Source organism: Microcaecilia unicolor, chromosome 6 (genome assembly GCF_901765095.1).
Source record: "Microcaecilia unicolor chromosome 6, aMicUni1.1, whole genome shotgun sequence".
NCBI classification, from domain to species: Eukaryota; Metazoa; Chordata; class Amphibia; order Gymnophiona; family Siphonopidae; genus Microcaecilia; species Microcaecilia unicolor.
The window spans coordinates 219,595,950-219,610,341 of record NC_044036.1 but is presented as its reverse complement, the minus strand read 5'-3'; the positions used below and the strand labels follow the sequence as shown (position 1 = coordinate 219,610,341).

At 44.0% G+C, this 14,392-nt stretch overlaps 1 protein-coding gene across 1 annotated transcript in view; it reads left to right on the top strand.

Moving 5' to 3' along the window:
• RNF208 (ring finger protein 208) overlaps nucleotides 1-4,409 on the top strand; it is a 48,699-nt gene extending 44,290 nt beyond the window's left edge. The window contains exon 2 of the mRNA XM_030207460.1: nucleotides 168-4,409. Coding sequence (XP_030063320.1) covers nucleotides 1,223-2,020 — 798 coding nt within the window. The 5' untranslated portion in view covers nucleotides 168-1,222 and the 3' untranslated portion in view covers nucleotides 2,021-4,409. The remainder of the gene's footprint in view (nucleotides 1-167) is intronic.
• Nucleotides 4,410-14,392: the final 9,983 nt, after the last annotated feature.

Genomic DNA, 14,392 nt, shown 5'->3' with positions numbered 1-14,392 from the left:
GTTATAATTCAGTCCCTTGTTGCAGAGCATCTTTGCAGTAGTTTAGCTGGTTTATATGTGTTTTATGTTACATGAAAAGTACTTGAATACAAATAGCTTGATTGTGCCTTTTGAATATCCCTTGGTTAAATTATGGTAACATCTTTTTTATGTATTTGTATTTATAGCTGAGAGTGAACCAGGCCTGAGATTCTGAGAACATCTAAGTGGGAGCCAGACATTAGAAACCAAGGAGTCAAGGAATCAGGCCTAGGACTCTGAGAGCATCTGAGTGAGAGCCAGGCCTAAGAAACCAAGAAGAATCGAAGAAGGAACCAGTCCTGAGACTCTGGGAAGCTGTAGTAAAAATAATTTATGATACTAACCCGAGGTTAATCCATTTCCAAAACTTTGTCAGCCAAAATTTGTTATATCAGGAGGGACTCTTCCCTGTGAATGCCTGGTTAGTACATTTGAATGCCAGGATATGGGTCAAACTCTTAGCTGTTTGCCAGGGGCAACTTTAGGTTCTTACAATGCAATTGATTCTGGCATGCAACTTTAGGTTCTTACCATGCAATTGACTCTGGTGTGGGAGAGGTCAGCAAGACAGAGCAAAAGAATTTGCTGGTGCATTCCACAGGCCTACACAGCCCTCATCCATAAACAGACCCAAGGCAAAGGTACACAGGAACCCTGGTATGCCTCCCTGCTGCATACCTCTGCCCTTCAGACTGCCTGGCTTACATTCGTTCCTGGAGACACACTTGCATTCTTAGCCTTTCCCTAACTGCTGCATTGAAGCAAGGTTGAAAATCCAGTGACACTGGCTTTTGTAAACTGTTTTCCCTAAGTTAAGCACCTTGAGCACTCCAGTCTGAAAACCTAATACAACTCAAAAGTGTTAAGAACTGCAGTATTACAAGAAATTGAAGGGATAATAAAATTGTGGGATCAGGATTTAGGGGAAATGATTATAATCATGGTAAAAGTTTACATATTCATTCTTCAAGAGTGTTATTTTTAACAGTTTGCTACCTAGGCTTTATTTGCACAAAAAAATCCCATAAGTTAGGAAGGATTCCTTTAACAATAATTTGTTACAGTGTGGAAGGACACAGACTATCGTTACAAAGATTTGTAGATTTGGAAATCTGTAAGCACTTGCTCTGACTTCATTCTGCAGTCTCTTCCTGTCCCAGGACCATTTCCTCTGGCACTGGGTCCAGCACCTTCCAGCCACATGCAGGCGACCCTTGGACAAAGTAGAGTCACGGACAGTAATGTGAAAAAGATCCTCATGTCGTGTTTGAAAAGGCAACAGGTCATCATCAAAATGGAGACCATGAAGATCATCCAGGCAGAGAAATTCTCAGATTGCCAGAACACTCAGCCAAGGTACATGCCTCCACCACACAGGGATCCTCCCTTGGTGGCCAAGCGAGCCTGGCCCTCAGAGTCTGAGATCATTGTCAACCAGGCCTGCAGTGACATCCCTGTTCTGGAAAATACACAGAGCTCCCTGGGTCTGGTGAGAACGCCACCCCCACCCCGTCGGGAAAAAATCTACCCAGGCCAGCGCAAAGCCAGCTCAGAGATTTGTTACCACCGCAAAACTCCATCAGATGAAGTGATTGTCAACCAGTATGTGCTACACCCATCCACACCCTGTGAACCCCTGGAGTGCCCCACATGTGGGCACATGTACAATTTCACCAACAAGCGGCCCCGCATCCTTTCCTGTTTACACTCTGTGTGTGAGGAATGCCTGCAAATCCTTTATGAGTCTTGTCCCAAGTACAAATTCATTTCATGCCCTACCTGCAAGCGAGAGACAGTGCTCTTCACAGACTATGGCCTGGCAGCACTAGCAGTGAACACTAGCATTCTGAACAGACTGCCTGCAGAGGCTCTCTCTACCAATCCTGTCCAGTGGAGCAGTGATGCTGATCGAAGCTGCTACCAGACCTTCCGTCAGTACTGTGGTGCAGCCTGTACCTGTCAGATCCGCAATCCACTGTCTTCCTGTACCATCATGTAGCCTCTAGGATGCCTAGATGCCTCCTTACCTAGAGGGGAGCAGACTCACCCTGTCACTTTTTAGTAGTACAGAATTAATTCGCACTGTAACATCCTAGGTGGAGTGATTGAATTGGCTGATGCTTTACTTAATAACCCATGGATCTGTTGTCACCAGTCACATGGAGGTGACACTGTGAACTGCACTGCCTCTGGAAGGTAGGATCTGAACCAAATGATGGCTGGAATGCACACATGAACTGGTATAAGGGGTCTGTCTGAGAACCACTGAACCATGGTGTGAATAATAAGGCACTTCAGGGTGAATACCATTGCGCTGCTTATTCGAGGCAGCAGCTTCTAACTGTTCTATTTTGGTGATGCTTAAGAGCCTCAGCTCACTTTTGGCTGGGGGGGGGGGGGGGTTCTTAACTCGTGAATAAGTCTATAGAGCTAAAAAAAATATATGGAAGCTTTCCAGAGTCTTTCTTTAAAATTGAGGAGGGCTGTTATTCATTTGAATATGAAAAATGTAATCTTTGGTAGAAGTAAACAGTCAACAGGACCTTTACATATTTTGCCATCATCTGGCCTCTAAGGAAACCTCTTCTTTTCTCTCTCCTCAGGCTAGCTACCCAGCTTCTCCTCTACCCTACACAGACCTTTTCTTATTGTACAGGGACTCAACCATCGTGGCAATAGCAGTTGACTTGGTAGGTGCCTGGGCCAAAGCACCTCCCATATGGTAGCCAAGAGGTAATGGAGCCTGGGAGAACAATATACATTGGTTCAATCCCTGGCCCACATGCTTACATAGCTTTATTGCTGTCACTATCTTCACAACAATCAAGCTAGAATGGACCCTGCATTATAAGAGAAGGTACACAAGGGTAAGATAAAGGGGAAGTTAGAAGAGGTTTAATTCCAAGGGGACAGGTGACTATAGGGAAGGAAGAATGAGGTTTAAGGCTGCCACAGCTCTTCAATGTTTGAAAGTTGGCAGTTCTAATTGGGAAAGATGCAAAACTTTCTACCCAATAAAATCTGCATGAGACAGAACCATATATCCCCCCTCCTGCCCAAAGTACTTTTATTATAGCATGAAAAAACCTGGGCTCCTGATCTCTAAAGATTTCGCCATTGGCACAACTCAAGAATTTGGCAGAATTGAGGCTGCAGCTGGTTATTAGAAGACCAGGAGCCTCCATGTTCACCCTCTTCTGATATTACAGAAGAAGGCATGAATACCCAGTGAGTGCCTGTAGTTAATTTCTTTCTGACCATAATTGGGATTAGTTTAAGTTTCTGGATCAATACCTCCCCTGATAGTCTCTACTGATCCTTTTTATTTTCCCTCTGAATAAGGAAAACAGCCCCACCTGGACAGCCTGTTGGCTCACAGTTCTTAAGCCCTCCTTCTCCTTTATTAATATGGTTGTCTTGTTTGCATGTTCTCCATTACTGGGATATTTTGTTTGGAGAAACATCCTCAGATGTATACCCCATACACTATTATGTTATTATGTGTTATTTGGCACCAGAAGGCTGACAGCTTTGTCCATCCCTACCCACTCCACCCCCATCCGTTTCATGTGTGCCAGTGTGCATCCAGCAATGACTACTGTTTGGCTTGGCTTTGCACGCGTACTCCCAGTCTCCATTTCAGTAACAGCTAAATTAGTCTTTTATATATGAAGTTTTGTCTTTCTGAGTGAAAGAACTCATTAGTGACTCAACAGGCTGGAAGGTCTGCTAAAGCCTCATGACATGCCTGTGGTGTGTAGTGTTAGGAGAGCAGCACACGCTCTGGAGTGCCATATTATTACAAGGAAGGGAAGATATCCAAAACTGACCAGGCTACTTGATTCCCTTCATCCCACAGGGATCCTGGATACCAGCTATGACCTCTCAACTTTGCTTCAAAAACTACAGACATTGTGAGCAATGCTTCTACATTGCCCAGGGACATGGCTTTCACTCTATCTGTTCCTGTACATCCTGGAGACCTTCCAGCCCTGTGTAATGCATCCATCTGGCAACTCTCCTCTGCACTTTTCTACCATCTTCAGGTGACGTTGCATTGTGTTTAAGGCTCCTTGCAAGACCAAACTGTACAAAGCCATGGCTAGTTGTGATCTTACAATACTGAAAGGCTCACCCATGTCAATTACAACCTACACCAACAGAATCTGAAGGCAACAGTATTTATCTTAAAAAAGCTGGAGAGATTTTCACTGGTCCAGTATGGTGGTGTGTTAAACCACTGACCCCTTTCCACTTATTGCCATCTCAACTTTTTGCCAAAGCTTGATGTGTTTAAATAGTAGAATATTTAAGTTCTTACTATTGCATAGTTAGTATAGAATGAAATATCCCCTTTCTCTCCTACCCACATTACCTTTTGGGAAAAGGCTCATCTTATCCTCATTTTTGAGGATATATTCTATTAAACTGATGAGTACATTTTGCTCTCATTATTTCAACACAAAATCTCAGGTTCATATTCAAAGGCACTTCTGTGATGTCGTCGGTGGTGCTAACTGCATAAGCGCTTTTTCTTTTTTAAAAAATTCATATCAGATAAGCGTGTACCTTTGATTGTTTTAATTTCAAAACAGCTAAAGTGGGATCAAAGTGGTTTGATCAGTAGAACAAAGAGCAGACCACCAAACATAGACTGGAGTGGAAGCAGGGATCTATTACCTTTAAACTTTCACTCCAGTCTATGTTTGGTGGTCTGCTCTTTCTTCTGCTGATCAAAGCTGCCAAAGTTGCATGTTTAAACAAGGGGCATGGTTTGGGGGGCAGCAAAAGAATTGTACACTCAGCAGCTGAGGTCTTATGGTGCAATCAGTAGGTAACTGCCTGCACCTGCAACCTGAGTTTGAATCCCATACTGGGATGACTGTAAGGTAGCCAGCCTGTAACCAACTCAGCCATCCATCTGATTTCAGTAGGTAAATGAGTACCTGGCCTTAGCCAGGGAGTAAAGATGATTGGGGAAGGCAGTAGCAAACCACCCTGTAATAGTATGCCCTATAAGTCATTCACAACTTGGTACTGACACACAGTTAAATTTTTCAGCAGCTTTCAGCCACTGAACATATAAGATATCTACCCAAGAGGTGGTAAATAACAGGTCTAAGTAACTGTTTAAAATTATACATGCATTTTTAGTAGTAGTAATTATACAGATAGTGCCACTGAAAATATGTAAATCTTCAAACAGATTTCTTATCAGTTTAAAGCTGGATGATGGCCCCTACCACTAAATATTGACCTCATTGTGTTCCTTGATTTTGAGTGAGGTCATATCCCAGACAGATATCTCTCAATGCTGTGGCCTTTGTGCTTCTGAAAGGTCAGTGCTCATATCTCAGGGGAGTTTCATTCTTATCTCTCAGCTCTAACTGGGGCCAACCCCAGACTCATCCCCCTAATCCTTAGGTTGCATTAGAGGTTCCTAGACTCACAATTCCAGCAACAGCTGTTTCACCAGGGCTTCCCAAATCTCTCTGGGTAATTTGTGTATAATATAATATAATATGTGTGGCATAACCCAACATATATAAATTTCTCTTATTCCTAGTGCTGTGGATATCCTGAAACCCTTGAGAGGTTCTGGAATAGCCTGGCTGCCCCTTCACAGACAAGGCATCCATGAACATGGGGGTGACATAGAGCTTCCTTCAGAGGTCATTGGTTGTTGATACAGTGACTGCTGTGTTGCCCTGTCTTTGAGACTGGATTCTGGCACATCAGCAGGTGCTACTGCCGCCTTCAGCCTTATCTCATTTTTAAAAATGATTTCTTTCAAATAACAATATCTGCCGACCTGTTTACATCACAAACAATAATTCACCAGAAAGCGAAAAGGAGTCAAAGCTCTTTCTAACCTGTTGCACTCACTGGTGAAAGAGACATTGGGCCTGATATTCAAAAAGGGGTTTAACCGGGTAGGAGAGGCTCTTGCCCAGTTAAACACCACTAAACTGGCCAGCCATTGATATTCAGGTGATAACCAAGTAGTGTTGTTGAATAGTTCTGGTAACCAACCATTCCCTAACCGGTTACGTTAGTTGCTGTCAGGGGTGCAGTTTGAATGAAGTCACAACTTAACCAGTTAGCGGTCTGCTAATCAGCTAAGTAGGTACATAAAGTTAGGATAGCAAAAAGGCTGGCCTAACTTTATGCACCGAGTTAACCAAGCACTGGTCTGAATAACTTCTAGTGCCCGGTTAACTTCTGGGTCCACTCACATACCCCGGTATTGAATATTTGGAGTTGGTTCAGCCCATAGCTGTGAGTGACTTACAAGCCACTTACTACCATGGGCTGAATATCGGCCCCACTGTTTCCAGGGGCATCAGGGCTTTAATATGTTACAGTTTGTTATTTTAGATACTGAGGAGTTAATGTTTAATATGAAGAGCAGAGGACTGCAATTCCCAGCATGCTTTAAGGTAGGAGCTAAATCTGTCCCTGTGCTTGATTGATGCCCACATGAAAGTTGAGTTTCATGTTCTTTTCACAGAAGGATGTGAGGGAACCTGGGAAAGGGGATATGATCACCAGGAGCCAACAGAGACCAAGGTCATTTGTTCTAACAGATCACCAGCCCCAGGTTATTAATAATAATTACTAAAATTCATTTTTCTTAATCCTCAAAGCTGTATCACAGAGCTGCAGCAAGATCCAAGGGGGGAGGTTCAGGGGAGGTTAGATGACCCCCCCCCCCAGCAACAGGGGGCTGGAGGTCGTGCGGACCTCCAGTCCCTCCCGACTCCCCCCCCATCACAGGTTCAGGGCGGATGGAGATCTGAGGGGACTCCAGCCCCCCCTAACCCCCCCCCCAGCATTCCTAAGATGTCCCTGGTGGCCCAGTGGGCTGAGGTGAATCCCCCCACCCCCCTATAAGTTGGAGGAGGGAGGTGGCCTCCCATCGGTGCTGCCTGCAAAATGGCGGTGCCCAGCCCTGCCCAGTGTATCCTGGGATGTGCTGGGTGGGGCTTCACACCATATAAGGGAGAAACTCCCTAATATGGTATGAAGTCCCGCTCATCACATCCCAGGAAGCACTGGGCAGGGCTGGGTGCCGCCATTTTGCAGGCGGTGCCAATGGAAGAGGAGGGAGGCCACCTCCCTCCAACTTAAAGTTGGGGGATTGACTGCGGCCCACTGGGCCACCAGGAACATCTGAGGAATGCTGGGAGGTAGGGGGGCTGGAGACCCCTTGGATCTCCAGCCCCCCCTGAACCTGTGATGGGAGGAGTCGGGAGGGACCGGAGGTCTGCTAGACCTCCAGCCCCCTGTCGCTGGGGGGGGGGGGGGGGGAGGTGTCAGTTGGGTCGGCTTGGCTTGGGGTTCCTGCGGGAGCTGCTGCATTGGGGGAAAGGGGCACTGCTAGCATGCAAATGCATGCTGGACAGGGCTCACCATTCCTCCCCTGTGGTCTACAAACCCTAACGCCAGCTCCAATCTTTGGCGCGCTGGTCACTGATCATTTGGGATGAATATGTTTAGCCCTGTTTTGCATGCATTTGCATGCTAGTTGCGTTCAGAGCCCGTGAGTGCGTTTCACGTTATCATGGGCTCTGATCATGGGGCGGTAGCAAACGCAGGTGCTAGTATGGCACTAACATCCTCTAGCACCTGCGTTTGATTCTAATCATCGGCCCAAGAGTGACTCAGCCCTGTTCTCCTCGAGCCACACCCAGCCATTTGATTTACAGGAAATCTAGGATGAACGTATGAAATAAATTTGCAAACGAATCAGGCACTGCATGCAACTGTCTCTCCTGTGTACTCATGGTGGATATCCTGAAAGTCTAAATGACTGGCAATGTCCTGGGGTAAGAAATGACACGGGGATAAAATCTGTCTCCATCCCCACCCCGTCTCCATCCCTGTCCTGTCCCCGACCCATCCTCGTGGGCTCTGTTCTCATTTGCAGAAGCTTCAAACACGATTTTATATTTAAATCTTTTTATTAAAGTATAAAAAGGAACAATATGCTGTGCAACTGTTGTGTATAAATTACAAATAGAAAACAATAATAGCAATGAGCAATTATAATAAACCCTCCCACCACCACCACCACCACCACCACCACCCTCTACCTTTCCAACCCCAACAATAGTTGACTTCTACGACCCCAAGGAATCCTAATCCACCCTGTTAAAATGTCCAGGAGTACAAAATACAACCCATTCTGTATTTTTTTTTTTGTTACATTTGTACCCCACGCTTTCCCACTCATGGCAGGCTTAATGCAACTTACATGGGGCAATGGAGGGTTAAGTGACTTGCCCAGAGTCACAAGGAGCTGCCTGTGCCTGAGGTGGGAATTGAACTCAGTTCCTCAGGACCAAAGTCCACCACCCTAACCACTAGGCCACTTCTCCACTCCCTAGAGGGGAGAAATAAGCCCTATGAAGCACTGTTATGATTTTTTAATCTGAGGATGTCATCAACAATTTCAGGATTCAGTCTAGCTCTCCATCTGCTGCCTTTCAATGAGCCTGAACCCAAAGAGAGTGGGTTCCTGCCCATCTGGGCCCACCCGTTGATATGCCACTTACAAAACATAATATTTCTCTCAGTAACATTCCTTTTTCACTCCAAAGTCATGCTTGGTGCAGAATTACAAGAAATGAGCATTCTCAGCCTTGTTCTCAGAGATGCAGGGTGTCACCTGCTTTTGGATCCATGTTCAGGAGTCTAGTTTCCAAAGTGTTCATTCTCTGGTACATGTACTTGTTATATTAATTCCACAGGCGGATCCATCCCAAGTTTTCTTACATTCTCTTTCATCCCTGCCCCAGGAACATACAGTCAGAATACAAACTTGTACCAAGCCCTGGCACGTGGTAGGACAGAACATGAAAAGGACAAGAATAGTCTGTGAAAACGGATCTTGGACAAATGTGTTTCAATTATTTTTATTGGGAAAACAGTATGCATGAGAGCTATCAGTTATGCACATGCAGAAGGAGCTTGGTATTAAAAGATTGTACACAGCTGCCAAGTTACCCAGTTCCAGGAGAGACATTTTAGGCCAGTGCTGGATTTCTGACAACCTTATCCTGATGTATTTTGGGGTCTGCAGCACTGCTTTCAATGGACAGGATCAGAAATTACAAATACCATATTACTTTAAGATGTAAATTTAAAACCAGAATTGGCCAAAAAGTAACCCACCCCACCTGAATTGGGTAATTGACAGCTATGGGCTATAGATTATAGAGAATAGACAGAGGTGGTATTTTACAAAACTGCTGTAGTTTTACTAAGGGATTAAGTCCAAATTTTGGACTTCAGAGCAAATATTTGGGGGGGGGGGGGGGGGGAAGATGTTCTTGGAAGATCTGAGACAAGGTTTCTATCTGAAGATGTATCAGTAGTGACTTGTAAAGCATATGATAGCACTGTAAGGGCTGCTTGGGTATAATGTACATCACAAATTTTTACTGGATGAAGCAGAAGGAAAATTAGCAAGCGTCCTGTAAGTGAATCACTCCCCAGGCTGTTGGAAGGTGGCCATCCACATCATGAGAAACAGGCTAATCTAGTCCCATTGCTGCCAAATTACCCAGTTCAGGAGGGAAATTTTAGGCCAGTCTTAGATTTCTATCAACTCTTTCTGATGCATTATGGGACTTCTGATGCATTATGGTTGTAGTTTTGAACTTACACCCCAATGCAGTGTGGGATTTAGTCCCATTGAAATCCATTTTGCAGGTCCCATAATTTATCATGATAGAGTTGTCAGAAAGCAGGACCAGCCACTTGCAGAGATGCCAAGTTACCCAGTTCCAGCTGGAGATTTGGGGCAGTCCTGGATTTCTGATCACCCCTTCCAGGTGAATTATGGGACTTGCAGCTTGATTTCAATGGTCAGGATCAGGCACTACAAATCCTACACAGCTTTCGGATGTAAGTTCAGAACTAGGCCTAGCCAAAAAGTCTCCAGCCTCAAACTAGATAACTTGGCAACTCTGAGGATGTGAGTTCAAAACTAGGACTGGTTTAAAAGGTCTGTACTGGAACTGGGTAATTTGGCAACTCTGAATAGATTTGCAGTTCTGATTTTCTTAGATAAATGAGACCATCATGTAAGTAGTACTAGAGTACAACATGGACTGGATTAATCTTTTAGACATGGAGTCCCAAGTTGTCAGCATGTTCTAAAGACCATCTAGTCTTGTAGGTGACCCCTGTTCCCTCAGGCCTGAGGGAAAGTGGAAGGAAAGCAGATGAGGGAGTTGGTTCTTGTCCCATCCTGGTTGTATGGGACTTCTGTATTCTGGTACCTACAGGAATAATTCTGAAAGAAAGAAGCTGTAAAAATGTGATGTAATTAGGAATTGGCTGTAAAGACTCTTTGTAGAAACTGAGCTTCTCTATCACATAACAGTCACAGCCAGAGGTTTTAGAGGCTAATGTGATAAATCAGTAGTAAAAACTGTATGCTAAAATCATTTTTGGCCTTATAGGTGTGAGATTCTAGCAGTGGGCTTCAACTGTATATGCTGTGTGCTATGGTGATACAAGGTCAAGAATATGGGAGCAGATGTAGTATTGAGAGCACCACCCTCAAGAAGAAAGGAGAACAAGGAACCTTAGGTTCAAGACATTCAAAAGCAATCATTGAATTTTAAAACAATGGAGGCTCTCTGGTTCAGCTCAGGACCCCTCAGGCAGAGGGACTCTTCCCCAAGACCTCTAGGCCAGAGGGATTGAGTAGAGGTCCTTAATCTGGGGTTCCCAAGGTTTAGGTCCTAGAGTCAGAGCCCTGAAACTAATTCCAGGTTCAGGGGTCTATGGCGGCTGGGGTTTTTCTTTTTTAATTTAATTTGTTTTGGGGTTTTTTTTTTAAAAGTTCACATAATTGTATAAAATTTTTCAAAATATAACAAAGCAAACAAGAGTAACCAACATCTGTGACAGCAGAGACCCATGGTACTCAATATCACACTTAGGTAGATCTGCAATACAAAGTTACAAGAAGCTTAGATATTTTATTTATTAGGATTTATTTATTGCCTTTTTGAAGGAATTTACTCAAGGTGATGTACAGCATTTTGCCTATATTCCCAATAAGGAAGGAAGCCTAACAAATATGTGGAACAACAATCATCATATGGGTGCCCATATTTTGCCAACTTCAACCCACTTGTGCAATCAGCTGCTTTACATTTGTTTTTAACTTTCTTATATGTTGTATGGAAGCACAACTAATAAAATTAAATACTATCATTGCAGTACAATAAAATCAACTATACCAATATAAATGCACCAAACCACACTCTTCCTGTTGCGGACACCCTGAAATTCCTAGGCTTAACAATAGATCAAAATTTTAATCTAGATATCCATGTGAAAAATATAATAAAGAAAATGTTCTATGCAATGTGGAGGCTCAGAAGAATAAAACCTTTCTTCCCAAGGGATACATTCCGCAAACTAGTGCAATCATTGGTATTGAGCCATTTGGATTATTGTAACTCCTTATATGCTGGATGCAAAGCACAAATCATTAAGAAACTCCAGACTGCCCAGAACACAGCAGCCAGATTGATATTTGGAAAGGCGAAATATGAAAGTGCCAGACCCCTTAGAGAGAAATTGCATTGGCTCCCACTGAAGGATCGAATTGCATTCAAGATTTGCACCTTGGTTCATAAAATTATTTATGGAGACGCTCCATCTTACATGTCAGACCTAATAGACTTACCTGAGAGGAACAACATCACGCACTTTCTTAAGTCTCCATTATCCCAATTGCAGAGGACTTAAATACAAATTTATACATACATCTAGCTTCTCATACATCTGCTCACAACTATGGAATGAATTACCAATTGCCATAAAAACAACACACGGCAACCTTCCGAAAATTACTGAACACTTGTTCAAAAAGAAGTACAAAAAGGATCCCCCATAATGACCTGACTCCTAAATTACACCAGATGCAACTATTATGGAACTCTCCTAACTTGTTTATTTTAATTACATCCCCATCACTGAACATTATATCTTGTCCTGATATTATTATGTTATGTTTTGTATATTTATACACTTTCAATCCTACATGATATTCTTATGCATCTTATTTGGAACAATTCTGAAACTCTTATTCCGTTAATATGATTGCCATGATATTCCTATGCACCTTATCTGTATCTATATTCTGAAATTCTTATTCCATTAATGTGATTGTCATTGTAACATACTGTAAGCCACATTGAGCCTGCAAACAGGTGGGAAAATGTGGGATACAAATGCAGCAAATAAATAAATAAATAACTTTACCTCCAGGGCTATAGTAAAGATTCAGCACTAGAGGAGTCTTTTACTAAAGATTAGCGCATATTATCTGCAGCAGAGCCCTTAGGAATAAGATGGGTCCTGTGGCAGATAACATGCACTAATCCTATATAATAAAACGCACCTCCAACATTCTGAAGCTGACTGCATGGCTGAAGCATTCCTGCTCTCTGTATCCATCTCCTGAATTGACATCACGTACTTCCGGGTTCGTCACAAGCAGAAGTGACCAACCACATGAGGTTTCTTGGCGTCAGAATGTTTCTCGGCTTCAGAATGGTCAGTTTCTTGAAGCACAGCCAGAGCTCAGCGTCCTGCACAGTAACGCTCAGACACCAGAGAGAGAGAGAGGGGGGGGGGGGGCCTGACACCAGAGGGGGGGGGGTATCTCTGTCACACACACTCTCTCTCTCACAATGTCTTTCTCTCACTCTCACACACTGTCTCTCACACTATGTCTCACACTGTATCACATTCACTCTCTATGTGTCACACAGTCACTCACACTCTCTTGGTCTCATACACTCAGTCTCACAGAGAGTCTGTGTCTCACACACACTCTCTCTTGCACACACTGTATCTGTGTGAAGCACACTCTCTCTCACACTGTGTCTCACATACGCACTTGCGCACACACTCTCATTCTTACACACACACACTCTCTCACAGACACACTCGCACTCAGACTCACTCTCTCTCTCACACACACTAGCACATTCACTCTCTCTCTCACACACAGTCACTCTCACATACACTCTCTCAAACATACACACTCCGAGGAAAACCTTGCTAGCGCCCGTTTCATTTGTGTCAGAAATGGGCCTTTTTTACTAGTCTTCAATAATAGACCCCTAGAAGTGAAAGTACACTCATTTTTAGCACACTTACATGCAGTTATATTACATTGCACTTCTTGTATTCCGCAAAAACCCAGAGAGTTCAGTGCAGATCACAAAGCAAACCGTAGTAATTTTAGAGCACCACAATTGTGTACTGGGAAAATAATAAAGCATGCTAATCTTAGCACACCTTATGATATCAGCCTGTAAGCTCTTCTCCTGCTAGTGCCCTGAAGCCTGGGAGCAGCTGTGTCAGAGATGACCTCACATGGCAAGACATCTGATTGCTTCACCATGTCATGTTTGACCTACCAGTCAGGTCCAGGGAGTCAGAAGACTCTTGTACTCCCAGAAATACAGGGGTGCTGCTTACAGATTTTAAAACATGCTGTCTAGGAAGCAGTGATTAAATAGTGATTATTGCTTGTTACCCTGTATACTTTTGAGAGATTGCACTGTACCCCAGGGGCGTAGCTATGGGTGGGCCTGGGTGGGCCAAGGCCCACCCAATTTCACCTCAGACCCGCCCACCCAAACGACCATGGTAGAAACGGCACCAGCTCAGGCTCAGCTGATCTCTCCAGGCTCATCAGCCCGCCTACCTTCGGCTCGGCGCTGAAAAATGCATTTGCAGCAGCAGATCGCATCATGGCCGCACAGCGCGTCATAGTTGTTCCCTCCATCCATCCTACGCAGTAGCGGTACCGTGATGACGTGGCTGTGCGTGGCAGCGCGCTCAGCCTCGCTCTCGCTCCGCTCATTCGAGACTGAGGGTTGGAGGTTGCGAGACTACCTGATCTAATTTGAGATAGAGACCCAGATTGTACCAAGCCTGCAGTGGCTGGAAGCGTAGGCCCTGTAGCAAGAGACTTTTGGATTTGCCAGGTAATTCTTTGTCCATTTTTAAAGTATGTTCTAGTAATGAATAATTTTTGGAACCATGGAGTAAATATCTTTGTGTTTGTATGGTAGGGGCGGCTTTATGTTGTGTATATTTGATTTAAAATTGGACCAGTACAATAAAATAAATATTGTGTAAAATGAGCAAAATGTTTTTTGCTTTTGCCCATCTCCAGCTGCTGCTCCAGTGTTTCTGAGATTTGGCAAGTTCACAAGGATTGTTATATTTTCTGTCAGATTTTAAGGGAGAGGTTATTTTTTCCTGACATAGCGGATCCTTGATACAGCTGGAGGAAACAGGTAATGCTGTTTCCAAATTTTGTGCC